At 44.7% G+C, this 24,383-nt stretch overlaps 1 protein-coding gene across 1 annotated transcript in view; it reads left to right on the top strand.

Moving 5' to 3' along the window:
* The first annotated feature begins 2,392 nt into the window (after positions 1–2,392).
* MAP3K9 (mitogen-activated protein kinase kinase kinase 9) overlaps positions 2,393–24,383 on the top strand; it is a 72,385-nt gene continuing 50,394 nt past the window's right edge. The window contains exons 1-2 of the mRNA XM_056544898.1: positions 2,393–3,568; positions 18,253–18,666. Of these exons, the coding sequence (XP_056400873.1) occupies positions 3,070–3,568; positions 18,253–18,666 (913 nt within the window). The 5' untranslated portion in view covers positions 2,393–3,069. The remainder of the gene's footprint in view (positions 3,569–18,252; positions 18,667–24,383) is intronic.

Raw genomic sequence — 24,383 nt, forward strand, 5'->3', positions numbered from 1 at the left:
TGCGTTCCCTCCCCCGTTAATCGTATCCGTCGGCATCCGCGCTGGAAACTGGTTGCCGACAAATGCTGTTAACAGGAGCAGCGCACCCTATTCACTTCTATGGCTGAAAGGAGTCACTATACGGGACGTATCCCGTATTTTAAGTGGATAAAAAAACTGGGCCTGTTGCACTTTTTAAAATAGTGAATATTTTCCAAAAGAAGTCACTACGTGACTCTGTCCAACAATAGAAGTGAATGGGGTCCACTGCTCCTAATAACAGTATACGTCTGCATCTCGATTTAGGCGGGATGCTAATGGATAGGACTAATTGGGGGTCAGGAAGTCAGTGTGGACCTACCCTCAATTGCCTTGAATAGAGCTGAGCTGTAATATCACATGCAACCTATAGGCAAGGGTGCTAGAAGGGTTCTAGAGCAGAAAGCATCCATGTTTCTTCTAATCCTGGACAGCGCCTTTATTTAATAAATATATACAGTACAGACCAAAAGTTTGGAAACACCTTCTCATTCAGAGTTTTCTTTATTTTCATGACTATAAAAATTGTAGATTCACACTGAAGGCATCAAAACTATGAATTAACACATGTGGAATTATAGACATAACAAAAAAGTGTGAAAATCTGTCATATTCTAGGTTCTAGCCACCTTTTGCTTTGATTACTGCTTTGCACACTCATTCTCTTGATGAGCTTCAAGAGGTAGTCACCTGAAATGGTCTTCCAACAGTCTTGAAGGAATTCCCAGAGATGCTTAGCACTTGTTGGCCCTTTTTGCCTTCACTCTACGGTCCAGCTCACCCCAAACCATCTGGATTGGGTTCAGGTCTGGTGACTGTGGAGGCCAGGTCATCTGGCGCAGCACCCCATCACTCTTCTTCTTGGTCAAATAGCCCTTACACAGCTTGGAGGTGTGTTTGGGGTCATTGTCCTGTTGAAAAATAAATGATGGTCCAACTAAACGCAAACCGGATGGAATAGCATGCCGCTGCAAGATGCTGTGGTAGCCATGCTGGTTCAGTATGCCTTCAATTTTGAATAAATCACCAACAGTGTCACCAGCAAAGCCCCCCCCCCCCCCACACCATCACACTTCCTCCTCCACACAGCACACCTGTGAAGTGAAAACCATTTCAGGTGACTACCTCTTGAATCTCAACAAGAGAATGCCAAGAGTGTGCAAAGCAGTAATCAAAGCTAAAGGTGGCTACTTTGAAGAACCTAGAATATGACATATTTTCAGTTGTTTTACACTATTTTTTTGTTATGTATATAATTACACATGTGTTACTTCATAGTTTTGATGCCTTCAATGTGAATCTACAATTTTCATAGTCATGAAAATAAAGAAAACTCTGAATGAGAAGGTGTTTCCAAACTTTTGGTCTGTACTGTATATATATATATATATATATATATATAATATTTATGTACTGTACCTATGGTTCATGTACTACGCCACTGCTAAGGTTGCTGACATATCCCTGTTATTAGAGTGGTATGTTTTATAAACAGACCTGTCTGATAACTGGGTGATGTGTGCGCTGTTTGAGGCAGCGTTGTGTTTGGTGTACACATGGCAGCGCTTCTTTTATTTTATTATTACATTATTCTGTTCAGTTTCTGTAATGGTTATGTTTTTGCTCCATTTCATTAACATAACAGTAAAAACCCCAAAAGGACACAATCCAAAATACCTTACTCCAGTGTTTTCCAGCCTTCGGCTGTCCGTGGCATGCTGGGAGTTGTAGTTTTGCAACAGCCAGAGACTCACGGGTGGGGGGTGGGGAGATTTATCAAAACCTGTCCAAAGGAAAAGTTGCTGAGTTGCCCATAGCAACCAATCAGATCGCTTCTTCGATTTTTCACAGGCCTTATCAAAGATGAAAGCAGCGATCTGATTGGTTGCTATCGGCAACTCAGCAACTTTTCCTCTGGACAGGTTTTGATAAATCTTCCCCACTGTAAAACTCTAAAAAAGAAATTGCACTTTTAAATTTTATTTTTTATACAAATATTTTGGTCAATAACTAAGAAAAAAACAACTTCTGTTTGACCTTTAAAAAAAAATTTGTGTTTTATTCTATATATATATATTTTTATCCTTATGCAAAGCACCCAGGGAGGCGAATATCTCCATAGTAACAAGATTTTGCTGGGTGCACACTTTCACTTCATCTCTTCGTATCCTGAAATACAATGTTAACAACTTATTAAAGTTTTGTTTAGGGGAAAAAAAAAAAAGAACTGAGGGTCAGCAGGTTTGAAGAGAGGAGGCGTGAACAATAGGTTGAAGCGAGCGTAGTCGTAGCCAATCAGAGACGGAAGAGGGGTTGATGGACGGCGGCGGCGGCCAATGAAATGACTGAGCGGCTCGCAGGCTGCCAGCTTCCTTCCCTCTTTTCCCTGACAAGAAGGAGGTGTGGGGGGTGCCGGGCGGATGGGTGCGGGCAGCAGATAGCGGGCACTGGGCAGAGGAGAGATGCTGCGGGTCAGCCTCTTGGTGCCTAAAGTGAACTGAAGCTGAACTCGGCTGCAAAGGTGGGAGTGGACTGGGCCAGGCGCCTCGCTTTACGGCCGTATCCTGTGCTGCAAGTTCTGCTTCCTAAGGAGCTTTGGGCATCTCCTCACCTGACAGTACTAGGCCCTGTGGACCCTGTGGAGTGGGGGCCCCTATGCTGGTAACTGTGACCCCTGCAGGTCCCCCCATCCAGGACTCTTCTCCTGCATTAAGCATTTGCATGGGACTGCACCTCACCTGCCCCTGTTCACCCCCAGTTCTTCAATGGACACGTCCAAGTGATCAGCACCTGATCGGAGTAATACCTTAGGACCTTTGCAAACTTTGTTTTCTGCAGGAGTAGTAGCCTGCATTGCAGCACTGGCGGATTCCAGAGGACCCCCACAATTCCGGATTCCGGAGGACCCCCACAATTGACGGTGACCATAGTACATGTGCTGGATTCTGTATTGCAAGGAGTACTCACTTTCTCGGACTTGCTATCGGTCAATGAATTGCAGTGCATGGGCACGAGGCTCCATACACCAAGCTTCACCTATGGATCGCTTCAATGGAGCCCCTCAGATCTCTGCTCTCCCTGCCTGGCAGTAGCAAAGCCTCCTTCGGAGCCACAAGAGGAATAGCCAATGCATCAGTATTACCAGTGCCGTTGGTCGCCGATGATGAAGAAGAGCAGGAGGATAGAGAGAGTACTCCCACTAGACAGGAGTTTTTGGAGGAGTACGATGGGGGTGGTGGTGGAGGAGGAGGAGGTGGTGGTTCTGGAGAACAGCCTTCTGACTCCCTATCTAACCCATTGTATTGGACTGCAGTGTTTGACTATGAGGCTTCCGCGGAGGATGAGTTGACCCTTCGTCTGGGTGACTTGGTGCAGGTGCTGTCCAAGGACTCGCGTGTGTCTGGAGATGAGGGCTGGTGGACTGGGAAGATCCAGGACCGGGTGGGCATCTTTCCTAGCAATTACGTGACCAGAACTCAGAGTTTCTCCAGTAAACTACAAGGAAAACGAGTGGAAGAGCTTCCCTGCTGTCCGGCTTCTGCTCTACAGTGTAAGAGTGCTTGGTTTATGGTCTTTTTGCAGTGAATTTGGCATGAGCCTGTTTTATTGATTGTTTCCTGCGCTGCCAAGTAGAGAACGATCGGTGGCAATGTCATAGACGTGGAGCTAGTGTACCACTTACTGAGTAGATTCACCTTTACAGATCATCTGAACATTTAGTCTGATATTGTTAGAGATAGACATGTCACAAGGGTCAAGGGGGTCTATACACTGTTACTGAACTCAGGCCTTCGTCTGTCCTTGTCCACCATTCCCATGAGCACTGACCTCTCACAAGTCTTTAGTTTACGAAAGGGTTCAGACATATGGGACCTTCACCGATCGAAATATTTAATGGTGCCCTGGCCTTGCCACCTTTGTTGTGCAGTATTACTGCACTGCAGCCTCATTCAAGTGGATTGGGGTGGCCAGGAGCAGCATTGTGAAGGGAATAGGATACATGGATGATTGTGTTGTGCTCCCTTACTGATGTAAGTCAACAGTGTTGCACTGGAACTTGACAATCACCCTAAATCCATTTAGGACCTGGTTCATTTAAAGGAAAACTGTCAGCCTGTTCACCCACACTAAACCAAAAGAACTGGGTTATAGTGTCGGTGAACAGGAGTCTAACGAGCGGTCACTAACTTAAATATGTCCAGTAGGTCCTGAGATATGTCCCCCAGAAGATCCTCTGCTGAATTCAGTGAATTGCACACAGTCACGATTCACTTAATTCAGCAGAGGATCTGCTGGGGGACATATCTCAGGACTTAATGGACATATTTATTATTATATAATTTATAAAGTGATAGTATAGCCTAGTGATCTGCCATTATCTTGATAAGGTAATACTTCTAGACTGGTGAATCTAAGGGTACGTTCACACTGCGGAATGAACACTGAATCTCCGCTCGCGGAATTCGGCGATCGGAGATTCATCTTGGCAGCCGTCGGCGGCGGTAGGTCCCCGCGGCACTGTACCTTCACCATTGACGGCTATGCAGTGCTTGTGGAATTCCACAAATGAATATGTTCATCCTCTGTGCGGAACAATTTCAACGGCGGAATTTTCCGCCGCTGAAATTGCTCAGTGTGAACGGATCTCGTGGAAACCCATTCACACTCATGTAAAAGTTCACTGCGCGTAATTACGTGGGAATTGCGTAGTGTGAACGCACCCTAAAGCTCCCTGTAAGTTCACAGCTATTACTTTTAACTTCACAGTTATATATGGGATACTACAAACCAATCTGGCAGCAGCTTATCTCTGTTGCTCAGTTGGTAGTTGAGCGGAGAAAAAATTACGGTATGTCCGGTCTTTCTTTCTCCGCCTAACTCCTCTAAAATACCAAACACCCGATGAATCCCATTCATGTCAATGGGACCCAACAGTGTCAGTTGTGCTCTGACCAGTTTAGGGTTTGTTCGTCAAAGAAAGAAAAAAAAATAAATGGGTTGGAGAACAGCGGCCGTGTGAACTTAGCCTAAGTCTGCCATGTATGATCTGGGCCAGGGCTGGAGTTCTACTTTCAAGATTAGTTTCAAAATCTACTTTTAGGGTAGGTTTTTGCGCAGTTGATAAGCTCCCCAACCAATGAATCTGCTAACTCTGCTGCGGAAGCCCATTGAAGTCAATGGGGTTTTTTTTTTTTTTTCCCCTGTAAATGATTGAAAGATGAGGAATTCCATCCAAATTAATGCAGCCGCGAAATTCACAAATCTATGCGGAATATTTGCAGTTTGAACATAGCCTTAAGCTTTGTAAACAGCCTATTTTTTTTATTCCTATTCTGAGATATCCACATCTTTTCAATGGGAACACGTTCTGTAGCATTCACTATGAATTGCAGCAATTATTATTATTTTTTTTTTTTAAAGTCACTTGTTTATGTGCATTCCATGTGAAAAATTCTAGAGGGCAGAAATCCAAGGGTGTGCTTTGAATTTCTACTGCATCTGCTTCTTCTGGAGAAAAAAAAGTGCCCAGTGTGAACTTGCCTTTTAGAATTCGTAGTTGGTTTCTGGGGAATAACAACTTTCGGAGACATCCCAGGCTCCAAGGATTTTTCCAGTTTTTCCATAGACATGCCATACATCAGTCAGTCATATTAGTTTCTATGGTGATGACATTGATTGGAAGAATTCCAATTATTCTTTGTTGTTCCAATTCAATAACTTCTTGTTTAGGGAATGCAAATGTTAGGCCACATGGAGGTCATAATGGGGGTGGGGAATCCCAAACTACAGTATTGAGTAACGGTCCGGTCATGTGTCGCCACATTGGTTCTTCATATGCATAAAGGCTATACAGTGACCCCTCGACCTACGATGGCCCCGACATACGATATTTTCAACATGCGATGGCCTCTCAGAGGCCGTCGCGTGTTGAAGGCAGCATCAACATACGATGCTTTTTTGTATGTCGGGGCCATCGCATAAACGGCTATCCGGCAGCGCAGACTGCTTCAGCTGCCACCGGATAGCCGTTTACGGTGCCCCGTGAGCTCCGGTGATGGTCACTTACCTGTCCTCGGGGCTCCGGCGCATCCTCTTCGGGATCCCCAGCATCGTCGCGCGCTCTCCATCGTCGTCATCACGTCGCTGCGCACGCCGTCCCGTCATCCAATAGGAGCGGCGTGCGTAGCAACGTGATGGCGGCGACGGAGAGCGCGGATGCCGGGGAAGCAGAGGCCTTACCGGAGCGTTGGGGAAGCGGCGACAGCGATGGACGGCGACATCCAGGGCAGCGGTGACTGTCCGGAACGGCGGGGACAGGTGAGTACAACTTCGTCTAACAGTGGTCTACAACCTGCCGACCTCTAGATGTTGCAAAACTACAACACCCAGCATGCCCGGACAGCCAACGGCTGTCCGGGCATGTTGGGTGTTGTAGTTTTGCAACATCTGGAGGTCCGCAGGTTGTAGACCACTGTCCTATACTTACATTGCACGGATCCCTCAACATGCAATGGTTTCAACTAACGATGGTCCGTTTGGAACGGATTACCATCGTATGTTGAGGGACAATTTTTTTTTTTTTTATTTAGTCTATAACGAATGCTTTTAGACTTTTTGTAGTGCTACTATTTTTCTTTTTATTTTTTTTCTGCTAAATATTTTTCTTTTTATATTGGCCTACGTCTTCCTGTAGGCTGTAGTTTGATAAAAAATCAATCAGGATCTACAAAAAAAAATTTTTTTTTTCTTTTTCTAGCTAACGATAACTGAAAAATACGGCATATAAAAGTGGCCTTAAATGAATATATTCTTGCCACTCTTATTAGAATATGCATAAAAAAATCAGCAACATCAAATCTGCACATCTGAATGTGGCTTTAGGAGTTCTAGGTACCTTAGCATGCTCTGAATCAGCACATGTCCCCTGCAGGAAATGTTTAGCTTCCTGCTAAATCGGCTGATCACATTGGTTTTCTGGAGCTGCCACAATGGGAATAAGTTTTTATCATCAGGCTGTAGTGTCAGGATATTTCATCTTGTGCATATATTTCCAAGTGTAATAACAAAGGAGCAAATCATTACGTGTCTTATGAAAGGAAGTTGCGGAATAGGAGTCTTCTATAATCTTTTGTGATCTTCACCTTTTTCGCCTCCAAAGGATAACCTTGTATCACTCAGAAAACAGAATGTCATCTCAACAGAAAATCAGGGTCCTAGCTATGTGCTAGTTCCCTGCAAAGCAGACACAAGAAGGACAGCTGGGCAGGTAAAAATCAGTAAAGGGGGTACAGCCATTAAAGGAGTTATACAGTAGCAAAATGTTTTACCCTATCCATGGGTCTAACCACTGGGGCCCTCCGATCTTCTGCCTGGCCCCCCGGCTCTTTTCACGAATGTTGACCACAGCACAAAGCTATGTCAGACACGCCACCTCTGCATCTCTATGAGAGATTTATGTATCTCCAGCTCTTCCATAGAGATGCACGTAGGGGGCGCGTCGGCCACAGTTTAGTGTGGTGGTCAACACTCCCCCATTCATGCAAAGAGCCGGGGCTCCGGCCAGGAGATACTGAACTACCGCTCTAAAGGGGTACTCCGCTGCCCTGCTTCCGGAGCTCCGCTTCCCAGCGTCCGAAAGTTTATTGTTCCGAATGCTGTGTGCGGGCTTCCGTGTTCAGGGCCGCCACTTGTGATGTCACGCCCGCCCCCTCGTCGCGAGCGGGCGGGCGTGAACACGGAAGCCCGCACACAGCGTTCCGAACAATAAACTTCCGGATGCTGGGTAGCGGAGCTCCGGAAGCAGGGCAGAGGAGTACCCCTTTAAGCAGCACTGTGGCCCTTAAATTCTGAGGCTTGGTGGGGATTCGGAGAGTCAGACCCCCATCATTCAGTAAGTAATTTCCAACTTCTAACTGTTCAGCTGTTGCAAAACTACAACTCCCAACATGCCTGTCTGCACATGCTGGAAATTGTGCCCCACGGGTTGGAGACCACTGTACTGGCATTTAAGTCAATGGGTAGCAAAATCAGCAGCAGTAAATATGGAGCAAATCCTGTATGTGTGAATGTAGCCTTATATTACATACAATTATGGAAAAGTAAAATGTTACCTCTATGGTTGAATAAGTTACCGATCTTCCCATCACTTTTATAATAACTAAATTGTAAAAACAAACCTTCAGGCCGGATCCATACAAATCCTAAGCATGTTACAATCCAATAGAACTGCTTAGAGTTTTCAGCCCCCCCCCCCCCCCCTCCCAATCCACACGTACCACCAGGAAAATTCTTCACAGACATCAGAAGACACTGGATTTTCTTGGATTAGCCGTGGATGCCTAGTAGAGATTATCCATGGTGTCTGGACCTGGCCTTGCCATGTGCAGAAAATTCTATCCCTTTCAGCTGTAAAGGGGGTTTGAAAAAAATCCATGCATATGTTTGGGACAGAATCACAGTAATTTACTATTTCTGATACAAATCATATTTGCAGCACTGTACAGAGATCAACACTTTCGTCGGACCCTATTTCCATTGAAGCACAATGATAATGTTCTTGCTCAGCCATTCATACTACTTACACCTGTGGCGTCCAATCTGCGGCCCTCCAGCTGTTGCAAAATTACAACTACGGCTGTTGCAAAACTACAACTTTTACGTGTTATTCAAGGGTGTCCAATCTGCTGCCCCCCAGCTGTTGCAAAACTACAACTTTTATGTGTAATTCAAGGGTGTACAATTTGCGCCCCCCCCCCCCCCCACCAGCTGTTGCACAACTACAACTCCCAGCATGCTACGGCTGTCCGAGCATGCTGGGAGTTGTAGTTTTGCAACAGCTAGAGGGCAGCAGATTGGACACCCTTGAATTACACGTAAAAGTTGCTTTGCAACAGCTATGTCCAGACTGACCTGCATTCCTCACCCGCTGCTGCATAAGCATGTGCAAGGGGAACAGGAAGCATTTTGTCCATAGGGAGAGCGATGCCTGAATTATACATAGGCATGTGCTGACCTTAAAATGGGGACAGTCTTGGGGTGCATTCACACGGCCGTCTGTCCCCGTTTCCCCCCCCCCCCCCCCCGTTTGGGTTTCGTTCTAGCAGGCTGTAAACTGATTAAAAACGGTTAAAAAAAAAATCCCAGTCATGTCATATATTTTTTTTTTTGATTATTAGTCCCTGTAAGGCCATGTTCACACAATGTAAAATGTGCCGAATGTCCAGGGATGGACATTCCGCACATTTGCACGATCAGTCAGGCACTAGGACCGCTCGGAAATGCGCCTTTCCATAGATGGCAATGCATATCCGAGCGAAATCCACAGAAAAAATAGACGTCTATTCTTTCTGTGGACTCGGAAATTTCACTGTGTGAACAGTCCCGCAGAATTCCATTGAAATTCCGCAAGGACATTCTGCCGTGTAAACATACCCTTATGGTACGTTCACACGTGTGGAATTTCGCAGCGTATTTAGCTGCGTATCCGCTGGTGAAGGCCCCGCTCTATGCTGGCTTTACATGTGCCTGCTCGTAGTGGCAATACACCGCTGTGAGCAAACACAGTGCAGCGATGTGCGCGGCGTACTCGCACATCGCGGCCGCTCTCCCTGCTCTGAGCTAGTCAGAGAGCTCCCGCGATGTGAGAGTATACTGTGTCTCGCACATCGCAGTGTGCCTGCTGGTAGCGGCGTATTCCCACTACGAGCAGTCACATGTAAAGCCAGCATAGAGCGGGCCTTCACCAGTGGATCTGCAGCGTAAAATACGCTGAAAATCCACGCGTGTGCACGTACCCTAAGGCTATGTTCACACGGTGGAATTCTGCCGGAATATTCTGCTACAGCAGTGTCCTGTTGATTTCAGTGGGATTCTGCTGCACTGTGCACATGTTGGTGGAAATCCCGATTCTGGCATCCACAGAAACATAACACCCTTTTAATGTTTCTGCGGATTATGCTCGGAAATACATTGCCGTCTATGGAGACAGCACATTTCAAAGTGGTCCTAGTGTCGCCGAATCAATCAAATGTATGTAATGTGCGCTTGCATTTTCCGACAGACATTTTGCACATTTTCAGCTGTGTGAACATGGCCTAAAAGTGCCAGTGATCAGCCAGCGAAAGAAGGAATGCTCGTTGGTCAGCTGAATGCATCTTTTATGCAACCAATAAAGTGATTATTATTGGCTGCACGTTTCCCTATGTAAACCGGGGATGTGTGGCTAATAATGGTGCATGATTTTTGAGCCCTGTGAAGGCTCAGCAAACAAGTGCTGATCAGAGATTGGTGCTCATCTTAAAGGGCTCCTATGTTTTAAATAGACTCTGGGGATTTCCCCCCTTAAAGGGGTATTCCAGGAAAAAACTTTTTTTTATATATATCAACTGGCTCCAGAAAGTTAAACAGATTTGTAAATTCCTTCTATTAAAAAAATCTTAATCCTTTTCAGTACTTATGAGCTTCTGAAGTTAAGGTTGTTCTTTTCTGTCTAAATCCTCTCTGATTACACCTGTCTCGGGGAAACTCCCAGTTTAGAAGCAAATTCCCATAGCAAACCTCTTCTAAACTGGGCGTTTCCCGAGACAGGTGTCATCAGAGAGGATTTAGACAGAAAAGAACAACCTTAACTTCAGAAGGTTGATGTATATAAAGATTTTTTTCCTGGAATACCCCTTTAAGTGTATAGCTGAATTCGCAGTAACGTGGATTTTGTCATGGTGAGCTAGATCTGTGGACTCGCCCTAAGGCCATTTTCACACGCTCGGAATGTCCTTATGGAAAATCTTTGTTTATTCTGTGCAGATTCCGCAGAAAGAATGGACAGGTTCATTCTTTCTGTGGACATAGAAATCGAAACTTCAGTGCCAGAAACATCTGGTGCGGAAATTCCACTGTGTGCACAGCGCAACAGAATCCCAATGAATACAATGGGACTCTGCTGCTGCGAAATCTACGGCGGAATTCCAATGTGGAATTCTGCATGGAAATAACAGACATGTGAACATGGCCTAAAGCTCCCAAGTGGTGTATGTGCAGGGAAAACTTGAGGAACATTCATCACATATATCCAAACCAATCTTAGATGGATTGCCCGTCTAAACCGATTTCCGAGCGTGTGAAAATGGCCTTAGGGCGAGTCCACAGATCTAGCTCACAATGACAAAAATCCACGTTACTGCAAATTCAGCTATACACTAAAGGGGTATTCCAGGAAAAAATCTTTTTTATATATATCAACCTTCTGAAGTTAAGGTTGTTCTTTTCTGTCTAAGTAGTGCTTTTGAACAACTCTCACTCGTTTCTTTGCAGCTAAGATTTCTAAAATCAATGCAGCAATTTCCAGCCCTCCGTGTTCCCTATTACCGAGTTCATAGAACGTTCTTTTTAATAGATGTACAATAAGCTGTAACAATGTTCCTGGGCATTTCGGTTACAGATTGGTCACAGAAGGAATGTTTTTTTTTTTTTTTCTTTTTTATGTGTTATGATCAGAAGTTTAGAGACTATTAATTTCAGCCGTGGTGACACACATAAGAATACACACCCTGTGTTGTGTTTTTTTATTTTTTGTTTTTTTTATACCCTATCGGCCTCCCATTGTAAATGGCTTCCACACCTTGTGGCTCGAACAGGAGGAAACCTCCTCCCTTTTCATGCTATAGGGATCAGGCTTTGTTCAGCGTGTGCATTGTTTCCTGTTCATACTGAGGCTCTAACCCTAGCGCCTACATCAGAGGAACGTCTCATTCCTGAAGCCCGATAGGGGAGTTTTCGCATATTTTGCTGATCAAAGTTGGGAAAGGAAAAATGCTACCGATTTTATCTCCCTCAATCACAGATGTCATATTAGGAAAACATCACATATTGGGACAATTTATGACCGCAACTTGAAACTTATAACAGCAAATGGTTTCATCCACCATGACATGCTGAAAAAGTGCTCACTGGGGGGGGGGATTTATCATAACCTGTGCAGATGAAAAGTGGGGCACACTTTTCATCTGCACAGGTTATGATAAATCCCCCCCCCCCCCCCCCAGTGAGCACTTTTTCAGCATGTCATGTCATGGTGGATGAAGCCATTTGCTGTTATAAGTTTCAAGTTGCGGTCATAAATTGCCCATAGCAACCTAGTAGATTGTCTCTTTAAAGGGGTACTCCGCCCCTAGACATCTGATCCCCCTATCCAAAGGATAGGAGATAAGATGTCGGGGGCCCCGCAGCTGGTATCCCTGCGATCTCTGTGCAGCACCCAGCGTTTATTTAGAACGCTAGGTGCGGGCGATGGGAGTCATGAGATCACGGCCACGCCCCATCATGTAGTCACGGCTACGCCCCCTCAATGCAAGTCCCATAGACTTGCATTGAGGGGCATAGCCGTGACGACACGACCCCCTCCGTCCACTCCAAGCATTCGGGACAAAATATTCCTAACACTGGGGCAGTGGAGTATTCCTTTAAAGGGGTATTCCAGGAAAAAACTTTTTTTATATATATATATCAACTGGCTCCAGAAAGATAAACAGATTTGTAAATTACTTCTATTAAAAAATCTTAATCCTTTCAGTACTTATGAGCTTCTGAAGTTAAGGTTGTTCTTTTCTGTCTAAATCCTCTCTGATGACACCTGTCTCGGGAATCGCCCAGTTTAGAAGCAAATCCCCATAGCAAACCTCTTCTAAACTGGGCGTTTCCCGAGACAGGTGTCATCAGAGAGGATTTAGACAGAAAAGAACAACCTTAACTTCAGAAGCTCATAAGTACTGAAAGGATTAAGATTTTTTAATAGATGTAATTTACAAATCTGTTTAACTTTCTGGAGCCAGTTGATATATAAAAAAGTTTTTTCCTTTTAATTAAAAAAAAAAAAAGCTTCTGACAAATAAGCAATGAGCAATCTGGTTGGTTTCTATGGGCAATTGCACCACTTTTTCTCTGCACAGGTTTTGCTAAATCTCCCCTCTAGAAGGTTTGCTTTCCTGGTACAGTACATTAAATTTGGTGGAAGGATGAAAATCCTCATTGACCCAGTGTAAGGGTGCGTTCACATGCTCTTTGTTTTTGCGGGTTTTCCGCTGTGTATTTGAAAGGGGCAGGCTCTTCTCGGCTGTCCATAGCAGATTATTGCGGCGGAATTGACGCTGCGGAAAAACCGCCGCAGTCCCTACTGACTTCAATGGGGCTTGCGGCGGATTTTCCGTAGCGTAAATTCCTCCGTTGAAAATCTGCTGCGGATAGCGAGAAGAGCCCACACCCTTTCAAATATGCAGCGAGAAACCCGCAAAAACAAAAAGCGTGTGAACGCACCCTAAGGTCGCGTTCACACCACATTTGGCTTGAACAATTAGGATGTGATGTCTGAGATACACCTTGCACCGAATGGGTCCATGAGGTTAGAAAGGCTAAGTTTAGTATACATTAATATCACAATTTCATTGTTACATAGTCTACTGCTCATTAGCCTAGCAGGCTCCCCTGAGCCCAGCATACACAACTTTTTTTATTTTATTTTTTAAAATAAGGCTCCCACCCATCTGACTATTCATAGTATTTGCGCTGCTGTTCCATTCAAATTCTAGGGACTGCTGAGAGAGCTGTCCTTGGCTATCTTTGGCAGTTCTGCTGACTTGGAACAACAGCGCATATGCTTGACCACCGCTCCACTAAAGCAAGGGGTAGAGGACCTTTGTTATTGTGAATGGGAGGTGTCCCAGTGATGGGGTATAAGTTTTGATTAGGGTAAAACCCTTTTAAAGTAGTTGTCCCAGCTTACTTCTTCCGCCTTTCTCCACTCTTGCGGTCTATTTGCAGTGCAGTGGAATAATCTGCCTAGGTCACATAGACTTTAATGGTAGTTGCACAAACAGCTAAGATCATTATCCTCACCATCCCCAGGAGACATTTGTGCCCCCAGGGATGGTGAAGATATTAAGTTTATAAAGTCGTCCCCCCCCCGAGCTGCCAGGCAAATAGACCCCTGGGCGGGGACTTCCACTTACCAGCTCTGTTAGCTGCGGCCGTGGCCCCGCCCTGACGGCTTGAATGACAGCTCGCGTCACTGCTCTGCTCTGTCTGCTTAGAATGCAGAGCGATTGCGCGAACAACTTTGAAAGTGCTATCTGCAGCAGATTTTCGGCAGCGGAATCTCCACTATTGAAAATCTGCTGCAGAACCGATTGACTTAAATGGGGTCTATGACGAATTTTCCTCAACAGAGATTCTGCTGGCGAAAATTTGCTGCACAGAGCCCGCTCCTTTCAAACTTGCAGTGGGAAATCCCCTGCTAGTTTTGAAAGGAAATCCGCTCGTGTGAGCGTACCTTTTAAAAGGGGTACTCCGCTGCTCAGCATTTGGAACAAAATGTTCCGAACACTAAGAGCCAGCGCTGGGGGCTTGTGACGTCACGTCCCTCCCCCTCAATGCAAGTTTGTGGGAGGGGGCGTGGCTTGCATTGAGGGGGCGGGGTGTTTATATCATGAGACCCCGGCGCCAGTGCTAAGCATTTTGTTCCAAATGCTGAGCAGCGGAGTACCCCTTTAAAATGGCATGTAGTGTGAAGTGACACAGCCCACTTATGAGTCTGAGTTCACCTGGGTGATCTTCAGCACTAGCAGCCTGATTAGATGACCAGGTGCAGTGATCAAACACCACCCCCAAAGCCAGAGGAGTTATAGGAAATGTAGGCTACATCATCATCTCTGTGATGGATTTGCAATATCAGAAATGGCTGTTAGCTCATGCCTGCCATATTGGCTATAAAGACCTCCTTGTGTTCTCATGGAGCTTACAGACAGGTGTTGTCTTCATGAGACAGTCCCTGTAAGTAGAATATGCAGGGGGCACTGGTGATAGTGTTCATTTTCATATGAACATTGTGGAGCACTGATCTCTTATCCGTAGGGTGTGGATACCATGGGATGTGTCGTATCATGTTCAGCTCTGGAGGTGCCTCTTATCTGTGCCATCCATATTTTTACATTTTGATAGCCAGTCATTCTGACTCTGAATAAAACCACTTGGCCATACGTTCTCTGTGTGGGCATAGCTAAAAATAGAGGGCACTGCCTGTCAATATTGCACATATCTGATTAAAATCTGCGCCATTTTCCTGAAATGGTAAATCCAAAAATATGTTAAAATTATTCTGCCGGTCTGTGAGCTTCATCAATCATCAGCGCTGTCAGAATAAAATCTGGAGTGGAAGCTTCTCACTGCTGTGCCAGCACATTGGGTTCAGTATGTATTGGCAACAAAGTGCACAACGTGGCAGATGTTTTCTTGCTGAAACACGTTTTGCATATTTGTGCGTTATTTGTCTATTTTCCCATTCAGGAATCACAACTATTGTATCCATAATGATAGAGCTGGGATCGCCTGGGCTTATTGATGCTAATATCTCTATACAAATGATGATTGTAATCTGCTCATTTTGGATGGTTTTCCTTTCTCATATTTCTACACAATTTTTTTTCCTTTTTTTTCTTAATATTGGCCAGTGAGCAGCAAGCTCTTTCTGTTGCGGAACTGGATACAGTGGGCAAAAAAGTATTTAGTTAGCCACCAATTGTGCAAGTTCTCCCACTTAAAAAGATGAGAGGCCTGTAATTTTCATCATAGGTATACCTCAACTATGAGAGACATAATGAGAAAAAAAATCCATAAAAATCACTGTCTGATTTTTAAAGAATTTATTTACAAATTATTATGGAAAATAGTATTTGGTCAATAACAAAAGTTAATCTCAATACTTTGTTATATACCCTTTGTTGGCAATGACAGAGGTCAAATGTTTTCTTTAAGTCTTCACAAGGTTTTCACACACTATAGCTGGTATTTTGGCCCATTCCTCCATGCAGATCTCCTCTTGTGCAGTGATGTTTGGGGCTGTCACTGGGCAACACGGACGTTCCAGTCCCTCCAAAGGTTTTCTATGGGATTGAGATTTGGAGACTGGCTAGGCCACTCCAGGACCTTGAAATTCTTCTTACGAAGCCACGCCTTCATTGCCCGGGTGGTGTGTTTGGGATAATTGTCATGCTGAAAGACCCAGCCACGTTTCATCTTCAATGCTCTTGCTGATGGAAGGAGGTTTTCACTCAAAATATCAAGATACATGGCCCCATTCATTCTTTTCTTTACATGGATCAGTCGTCCTGGTCCCTTAGCAGAAAAACAGCCCCAAAGCTAGATGTTTCCACCCTCATGCTTCACAGTAGGTATGATGTTCTTTGGATGCAATTCAGCATTCTTTCTCCTCCAAACACGACGAGTTGAGTTTTTACCAAAAAGTTCTACTTTGATTACATCTGACCATATGACATTCTCCCAGTCCTCTTCTGGATCATCCAAATGCTCTCTAGCAAACTTCAGACGGGCCTGAACATGTACTGGCTTAAACAGGGGGTACGTCTTGCTCTGCATGATTTGAGCCCCTGGCGGCGTAGTGTGTTACTGATGGTAGCCTTTGTAACTTTGGTCCCAGCTCTCTGCAGGTCATTCACTATGTCCCCCCGTGTGGTTCTGGGATTTTTGATCACCGTTCTTGTGATCATTTTGACACCACTGGGTGAGATATTGCGTGGAGCCCCAGATGGAGGGAGATTATCAGTGAACTTGTATGTCTTCTATTTTCTAATAATTGCTCCCACAGTTGATTTCTTCACACCAAGCTGCTTGCCTATCGCAGATTCAGTCTTCCCAGCCTGGTGCAGGTCTACAATTTTGTTTCTGGTGTCCTTCGACAGCTCTTTGGTCTTGGCCATAGTGGAGTTTGGAGTGTGACTGTTTGAGGTTGTGGACAGGTGTCTTTTATACTGAGAGGTTCAAACAGGAGCCATTAATACAGGTAACGAGTGGGGGACAGAGGAGACTCTTAAAGAAGAAGTTAGAGGTCTGTGAGAGCCAGAAATTCTGCTTGTTTGTAGGTGACCAAATACTTATTTTCCACCATAATTTGCAAATACATTCTTTAAAAATCAGGCAATGGGATTTTATGTATTTTTTTTTTTTCTCATTCTGTCTCTCATAGTTGAGGTTTACCTATGATGAACATTACAGGCCTCTCTAATCTTTTTAAGTGGGAGAACTTGCACAATTGGTGGTTGACTAAATACTTTTCTGCCCCACTGTATGTGAGCTGTGTTCTCTAACCAGTCTGATGTCAAATACTTCTGCTTCCCCTCTATTTTCATGTCTGGGTTAAAGGAGAAACAAACTCTTTCCCTCTATCCTATGAGTAGAGGACAAGTGTCTAAAGGGGCAAAACCGCATAAGAGTTTGTTTACACTACTGAATATTTTCGCAGAATTTTGCTCGGAAATTCCACTGTACTTATTTAGCATTGTTGTGAATGGGGTCTCCGTTGACTCCTTCACACAGATTGGTGGAGGCTGCAGTGATTGTTGAACTTTTGGACGTTTCTCTCTTCTGCACACACAATAGTGCCTCTTGGGTTCTTGGTCACCTCCTCTTTGCCTTCTCCCCCAAATACTTAGTCTGCTGGGGCGACCAGCTATAGAGAGAGTCCTGATTCTTCCAAACATCTTCCATTCAAAGGAGTTATCCACTGAAAATTAACTTATCCCCTATCTACAGGCTTAGGGGATAAGTAGCTGATTGCGGGGGGTCCGAAGGCTGGGACCCCGGCTCTCTCAGTAGATACGAGATAAGGTAGTTATCAATGGATATCTCCTTTAAGAATTGTGGAGGCCACTGTGGTCTTGGGAACTTTCAGTGCAGCAGAATTCTTAATCCTTCTCCAAATATGCACAGTCTCACAAGCCTGTTCTGAGCTCTACAGGCAGTTCCTTCACACTCATGGCTTGGTGTTTGCTCTCACATGCATTGTCAGCTGTGAGGCCTTATATAGACAGGGCTGTGGTGTCTTTCTAAATTATGTCCAATCAGGGTATAGAAACATCTCAAAGATTATCAAGAGGTATAAAAGGCCCCCAGAGCTAAATGTCAAGTGCACTAGCTAAGGGTCTGAATACTTAGGTCCATGCCAAATTTTAGTTTTTAACAAACCTTTTAAAATTCTATTTTCACATTCTCATTATGGAGTGTTGAGGGCAGAATGGTGGGGTAAAAATAGATTTTTTTTTGTTTTATTTTGACCTAGGAACATATGAATATCTGAAAAAAGTGAATATATATATATAATGATTTATTTTTTAGTTTTTTAATATTTTTATTTCTATACTCCTAATACCATTTTATCTTACCTTTCCCCAGTACAAGAGATTGACTTCAATGAGCTGTTACTCGAAGAAATTATTGGTATCGGAGGCTTTGGAAAAGTATACCGTGCCATTTGGGGAGATGAGGAGGTGGCTGTTAAAGCTGCACGCCACGACCCTGATGAGGACATCAGTCAGACTATTGAGAACGTCCGGCAGGAGGCCAAACTGTTTGCAATGCTCAATCACCCCAACATCATTGCCTTGAGGGGTGTCTGTCTGAAGGAGCCCAATTTATGTTTGATCATGGAATTTGCCCGAGGCGGATCATTGAATAGGGTGCTTTCCGGAAAGAAGATTCCACCAAGTATACTTGTAAACTGGGCTGTACAGATCGCTCAAGGAATGAACTACTTGCATGATGAAGCCATTGTCCCAGTCATCCATCGGGACCTGAAGTCCAGCAACAGTAAGTATGATACAAGCTACATGTAAACTAATGCCACTTGATAAAAAAGTATAACTTTTCGTCTGTACTGCAGATTAAAACAGTAACAGTAATTAGATATGTCCAAAACATGCACTGATGCAGGCGATTCTGCTCTCTGTATCTGTGAATGTGTCGGACATGTTTAGCTACTATTCAATGCTTTAGCAACAATGTGACATTATAGCCAAGGAAGTAGTCACGTGAATAAATCTTATGACCACCGTCTTCCATCATGTGTACACAGAGGATGCCCATATACAGCTGCCAACACGTAATAATTATTAGAGATCCACCGAAATTTTGGCCTCCGAAAATTATCGGCCGAAAATACCCCTTTCGGGGGGGTGTGTATGGCCTAAATGACACAGGGCGTACAGTTATGCCCTGGGTGCCAGGGACTTAGTGCACCAGAACACGCCTGTACACCCTGAGTCCCGCCGCGCAGGGACGGTGCACACTTATGGTTCTAACGGGGCTTGAGCCCCGGCCCTTCTCTGCACGTACCCCTAAGTGCCCAGCTTCTTACCTTCCCTCCGACAGAGCATCATCTATCTACCCAAATATCCCCTCCCCCATACTCTTCCCCCCCCTCCACGCCGGAGTTCGTCCACACTCCACACAGCGCTGGCTAAGTATCAGCAGTGCAACACCGCCCCTCCTCCGATTTCTCCCCCCCACAACAAAGATGGCTCACTCACCAGCAGGGTACAGCGCAGGGGCTGCCAGGGTAGCCATGCACGTCTGCTAGTCACATGACCCTATCAGCAGCATCACCGTGGAGGACTACGCGCCTGTCTGCCCTTCATGAAGTGAGGAGTCTTCATCAGCCGCAGTTACTGTCTTTCCTGATAATCCTCCAGTATACAAAAGTACAAAACAATTGTAGTGCTTTGTACCTTTACATACTGGGGGTTGTACTGCTTTGTCACTTTACATATTGGAGTCTGTACTACAGATTCTAATATGCAAATGGGCAAAGCAGTACAACCCCCAGTATGTAAATCTAATATGAAAAGGGACACACAGCACTACAACCACCAGTATGTAGAGATACAATGCATTACAAGCTCATAACCTCCAGCACAGAAGACAAAAAGGCTTCTAATACATTGTATCTCTACATACTGGGAGTTGTAGTGCTTTGTCCCTTTTGCATACTGTGAGTTATAGTGCACTGCATAGTGGGTAATTAAAGCGGCCGTCCATGACAATTAGGGACAGTTCACAATGAGAAAGTTCAGCAAGGAATTTTCTCCCATGAATTTCCTCACTGGATCCGCGCTGTCCGGAATCGGGTTTAGGTCATTGGCTATCTGCATGTTCAATCTTCTGGCGGAATCCAATAGCTCACCAGAAGTTCTGCTACACTCCACTGGAAAACATTTTTTTTTTTAAATCAACTGGTGCCAGAAAGTTAAACAGATTTGTAAATTACTTCTATTTAAAAAAAAAAAAAAAATCGTAATCCTTCCAGTACTTATCAGCTGCTGTATGATCCACAGGAAGTTCTTTTCTTTTTGAATTTCCTTTCTGTCTGACCACAGTGCTCTCTGCTGACACCTCTGTCCATGTCAGGAACTGTCCAGAGAAGGAGAGGTTTGCTATGGGGATTTGCTTCTACTCTGGATAGTTCCTAAAATGGACAGAGGTGTCAGCAGAGAGCACTGTGGTCAGACAGAAAGGAAATCCCAAAAAAGAAAAGAACTTCCTGTGAAGCATACAACAGCTAATAAGTGCTGGAAGGATTAAGATTTTTAAATAGAAGTCATTTACAAATCTGTTTAACTTTCTGGCACCAGTTGATTTAGAAAAAAATGTTTTCCAGTGGAGTACCCCTTTTAAGCGTTTTGTTAAAATACAGCCAAAAGTCAGCCCACTGCTTTGCCCAGCTTGCTGGGTATTGTAATGGAACACATTTTATGGACTCGTTCGTTCTGTAGTAACACTGCTGGCTGGGATTTGTAGTGCACCACCTGGATACAGTAATGCATGTGACAGGAGGTCATTGTCTGATGTTATCCCACTGATCAATGCTTTGCTCCGCTTGCTTTTAAAGTTTATTGGATCTGTGAATGCTTCCTGGGATTAGTAGTTCCTCTGTGCTCTTAGCTTTTTCTCTCCAAGATGCGGCATCATTGTGCTGTCTCCCTTTTTTTTGCCTGGGATTAGAGATGAGCGAACTTACAGTAAATTCGATTCGTCACGAACTTCTCGGCTCGGCAGTTGATGACTTATCCTGCCTAAATTAGTTCAGCCTTCAGGTGCTCCGGTGGGCTGGAAAAGGTGGATACAGTCCTAGAAAAGAGTCTCCTAGGACTGTATCCACCTTTTCCAGCCCACGGGAGCACCTGAAAGCTGAACTAATTTATGCAGGATAAGTCATCAACTGCCGAGCCGAGAAGTTCGTGATGAATCGAATTTACTGTAAGTTCGCTCATCTCTACCTGGGATCTGTATGTCACATAATACAAGCAGTGATTGGATAACTTGTGGTCATGTGATTTTGTTGCTAGCTGTGATCTTGCTGCTTTGCTACCCTGATGTCCTCTGTGTTCTTAGTACTTCCTCCAGGCACTCTGGTTGGGAAGCACTGACATAAGGTGTTGTTCACATGTGTGCTGTCTAGGTTTTTGGGTTTGTGGATGGTATGAAACACTTTTTTTGCTGACAGAAATACCAAGAATCCCAACGGACGGACCTCACGGGAGTGCACTGGTTCTGGCTCCATTCTAGTGTGAACAGAGCCATTTTTATCACATTAGATTAAAGGAGTAGTCCAGTGCTGAAAACCGTATCCCCTATCCTAAGGATAGGGGATAAGTTTCAGATCATGGGGGGGGGGTCCGACCGTGGGCCCCCCCCCCCTCGATCTCCTGTACGGGGCCCCGGCAGCCCGCGGGAAGGGGGCTTGTTGACCACCGCACAAAGCGCCGGCTGACACGCCCCCTCAATACAACTCTATGGCAGAGCCGGAGCGCTACCTTAGGCAATCTCCGGCTCTGCCATAGCGCAGTATTGAGGGGGCGTGTTGGCCACTGCTTGGTACGGTGGTCGACACCCGCTATCTGGCCAGCGAGCCGGGGCCCCACACAGGAGATCGTGGGGGCCCCAGCGGTTGGACCCCGCGATCTGAAACTTATCCCCTATCCTTAGGATAGGGGATATGTTTTTCAGCACTGGACTACTCCTTTTAAAAGAGAATCTGATACTACAGTCAGAATGCAGCTTTTGCGCGAGAGAGTTGCTCATAATGCAGTGAAAGCCGGCTGAACTGTGCTCCTGGGATTTGCTGGTATCATGGTATACAGCTATATGTGTGCTAGGGCTTGGCGGTATACCGGTTCATACCGAATACCAACATTTTTGCGCTTTGCGATATGAATTTTAACCCATACTGCAATACCGGTTTGGCCCCTCCCAATCGGGAATGAATGAATTATCAGCCCAGCGCTGCACTGTCCCCATCGGAGTAAATACTCACATATCACCCGCAAGTGCTGCCTTCCTTGTCCTCCTGCTTGTTGCGGCTGCTTTCGCTGACACTCTATACTGTGCGGTATCCCTATGCTGTATCCCTATGCAAAAAATAAACAAAATAAACTTTAACTCACCGCCTGTTGGTCCGGTACCGGCCTCACCGGCTTCCTGGGGACGGGAACATCGGAAATCCGTCAGCCTATCACCGGCCGCAGCGATGTCCCGCTCCGGCCAGTGATAGGCTGAGCCCACTGTCGTGTAAGAAGCCGGCCAGAGCTCCTTACATGACAGTGGGCTCAGCCTATCACCACCCGGGGCGGGACATCGCTGCGGCCGGTGATAGGCTGATGGCTGTCCGACATTCCCGTCCCCAGCGTAAGGCCGACGTAGGAAAATGCTGTTGGTTTATTTTATTTACCTTTTGCAACCCGGGCATAGGGATACCGCACAGTATAGAGAGCGCCAGCACCGGCGGCCGCAACAAACAGGAGGAGGAGGGCAGCGCTTGCGGGTGACATGTGAGTATTTTACCCCGATGGGGGCAGCACTGGGCTGATAATTAATTTGGGGGGGAGGAGGAAATACCGTTATATACCATGGAACCGCCAAAAGTTACAAAAATATCGTGATACACACATCTGGTCATACCGCCCAGCCCTAATGTGTACATACATACCAGGAAAATCTGAAATGGACAAATTCTCAATTTCCTCTTTAGTTTTAAAAGGAAAATGATTCTTGTGACTTGGACCGGGAAGTCTTCCCCCCTCCCACCCCCATTGATTGATATCACTTTGGAATATCAGGACTGATGTTGTTTTTTTTTTTTTTTTTTTTTTTATCCAGAATTTTTAAGATCATTTTGTGTGAATTCTGCACAGTTTCTATCAATTTTATTGATTTTGCAATTAAATAAACACATTTTTTTATTTCTATTATAATGTGTATAAATTAAAGGGGTACTCCCCTAGAAAACTTTTTTTATTTTTTAAATAAACTGGTGCCAGAAAGTTAAACACATTTGTAAATTACTTCAATTTAAAAATCTTAATCCTTCCAGTACTAATCAGCTGCTGTATACTCCACAGGAAGTTCTTTTCTTTTTTTTTTTTTTTTTTTCTTTCTGTCTGACCACAGTGCTCTCTGCTGACACCTCTGTCCATTTTAGGAACTGTCCAGAGCAGGATAGGTTTGCTATGGGGATTTGCTCCTAGACTGTACACTTCCTAAAATGGACAGAGGTGTCAGCAGAGAGCACTGTGGTCAGACAAAAAGAAAATAACTTCATGTGGAGCATATTGCAGCTGATAAGTACTGGAAGGATTAAGATTTTTAAAAACAAACATATTTGTAAATTACTTAACTGTCTGGCACCAGTTGATTTAAATAGAAAAAAAAAAAAGGTTTTCCTGTGGAATACCCCTTTTTAATAAATATTTTATTTATTTATATTAAGGTGTGTTTTAAACGTGTCTTCAGTTGTGCTGACTGAAGGCCATTGTATTACATAAAAAATTTTGTGGTCCGTAATATGGAGCTAATGTTCTAAATGCCTATTCACGTGGATGTATAAAATACACAAACTGCTGGTTTTATCCATTGAACAGATGGAAAAGGATGATGAAGAAATATATGGAGAGGGATTGTGTGTTCCACGTGGCATTAGTATTTCAGCTGGGGTGCTTGCACACTACTTTGGCGCTTAACTGGCACTGACGTCAGCACCGCTTATGAATATTCATCCCCCCAGTTAGAAGCGGCTAAGAGAGGGAGAACTGGAGGGAAGGGGGATGAATATTCATAAGTGGTGCTGACGTGCGTGCCAGTTAAGCGCCGAAGCCCCGCCCGTGCCAGTTACAGGAAGATTTCAACAGATAATAAAACTACAATTGCGGGAGGACGGCGGCGCAGATCCGGACAAGGAAGGGCTCATTTTAATCAGTGTCTACCGCACTATCCACCAGTACCTGTGGATAGTGCGGGAGAAAATAAGTGACAGTTTTCCTTTTAAAAAAAATAAAAAATTCTAACGGAAAATAGAAACAGATTAGAAATAAGAACATGTTTTATTATTTGCCTCTAATTGGTGAAAAAAAATCTAGATCATACATTCCCTTTTAGGCTCCCATTGAAATCTAAGCAGTGACATGTGACTACTCAATTGACGTATTGACTTTAACATTGCAGATGATCATTGCTGTTTGAGGTTGTGGTACAGC

This window comes from Hyla sarda, chromosome 11 (assembly GCF_029499605.1).
Source record: "Hyla sarda isolate aHylSar1 chromosome 11, aHylSar1.hap1, whole genome shotgun sequence".
NCBI lineage: Eukaryota > Metazoa > Chordata > Amphibia > Anura > Hylidae > Hyla > Hyla sarda.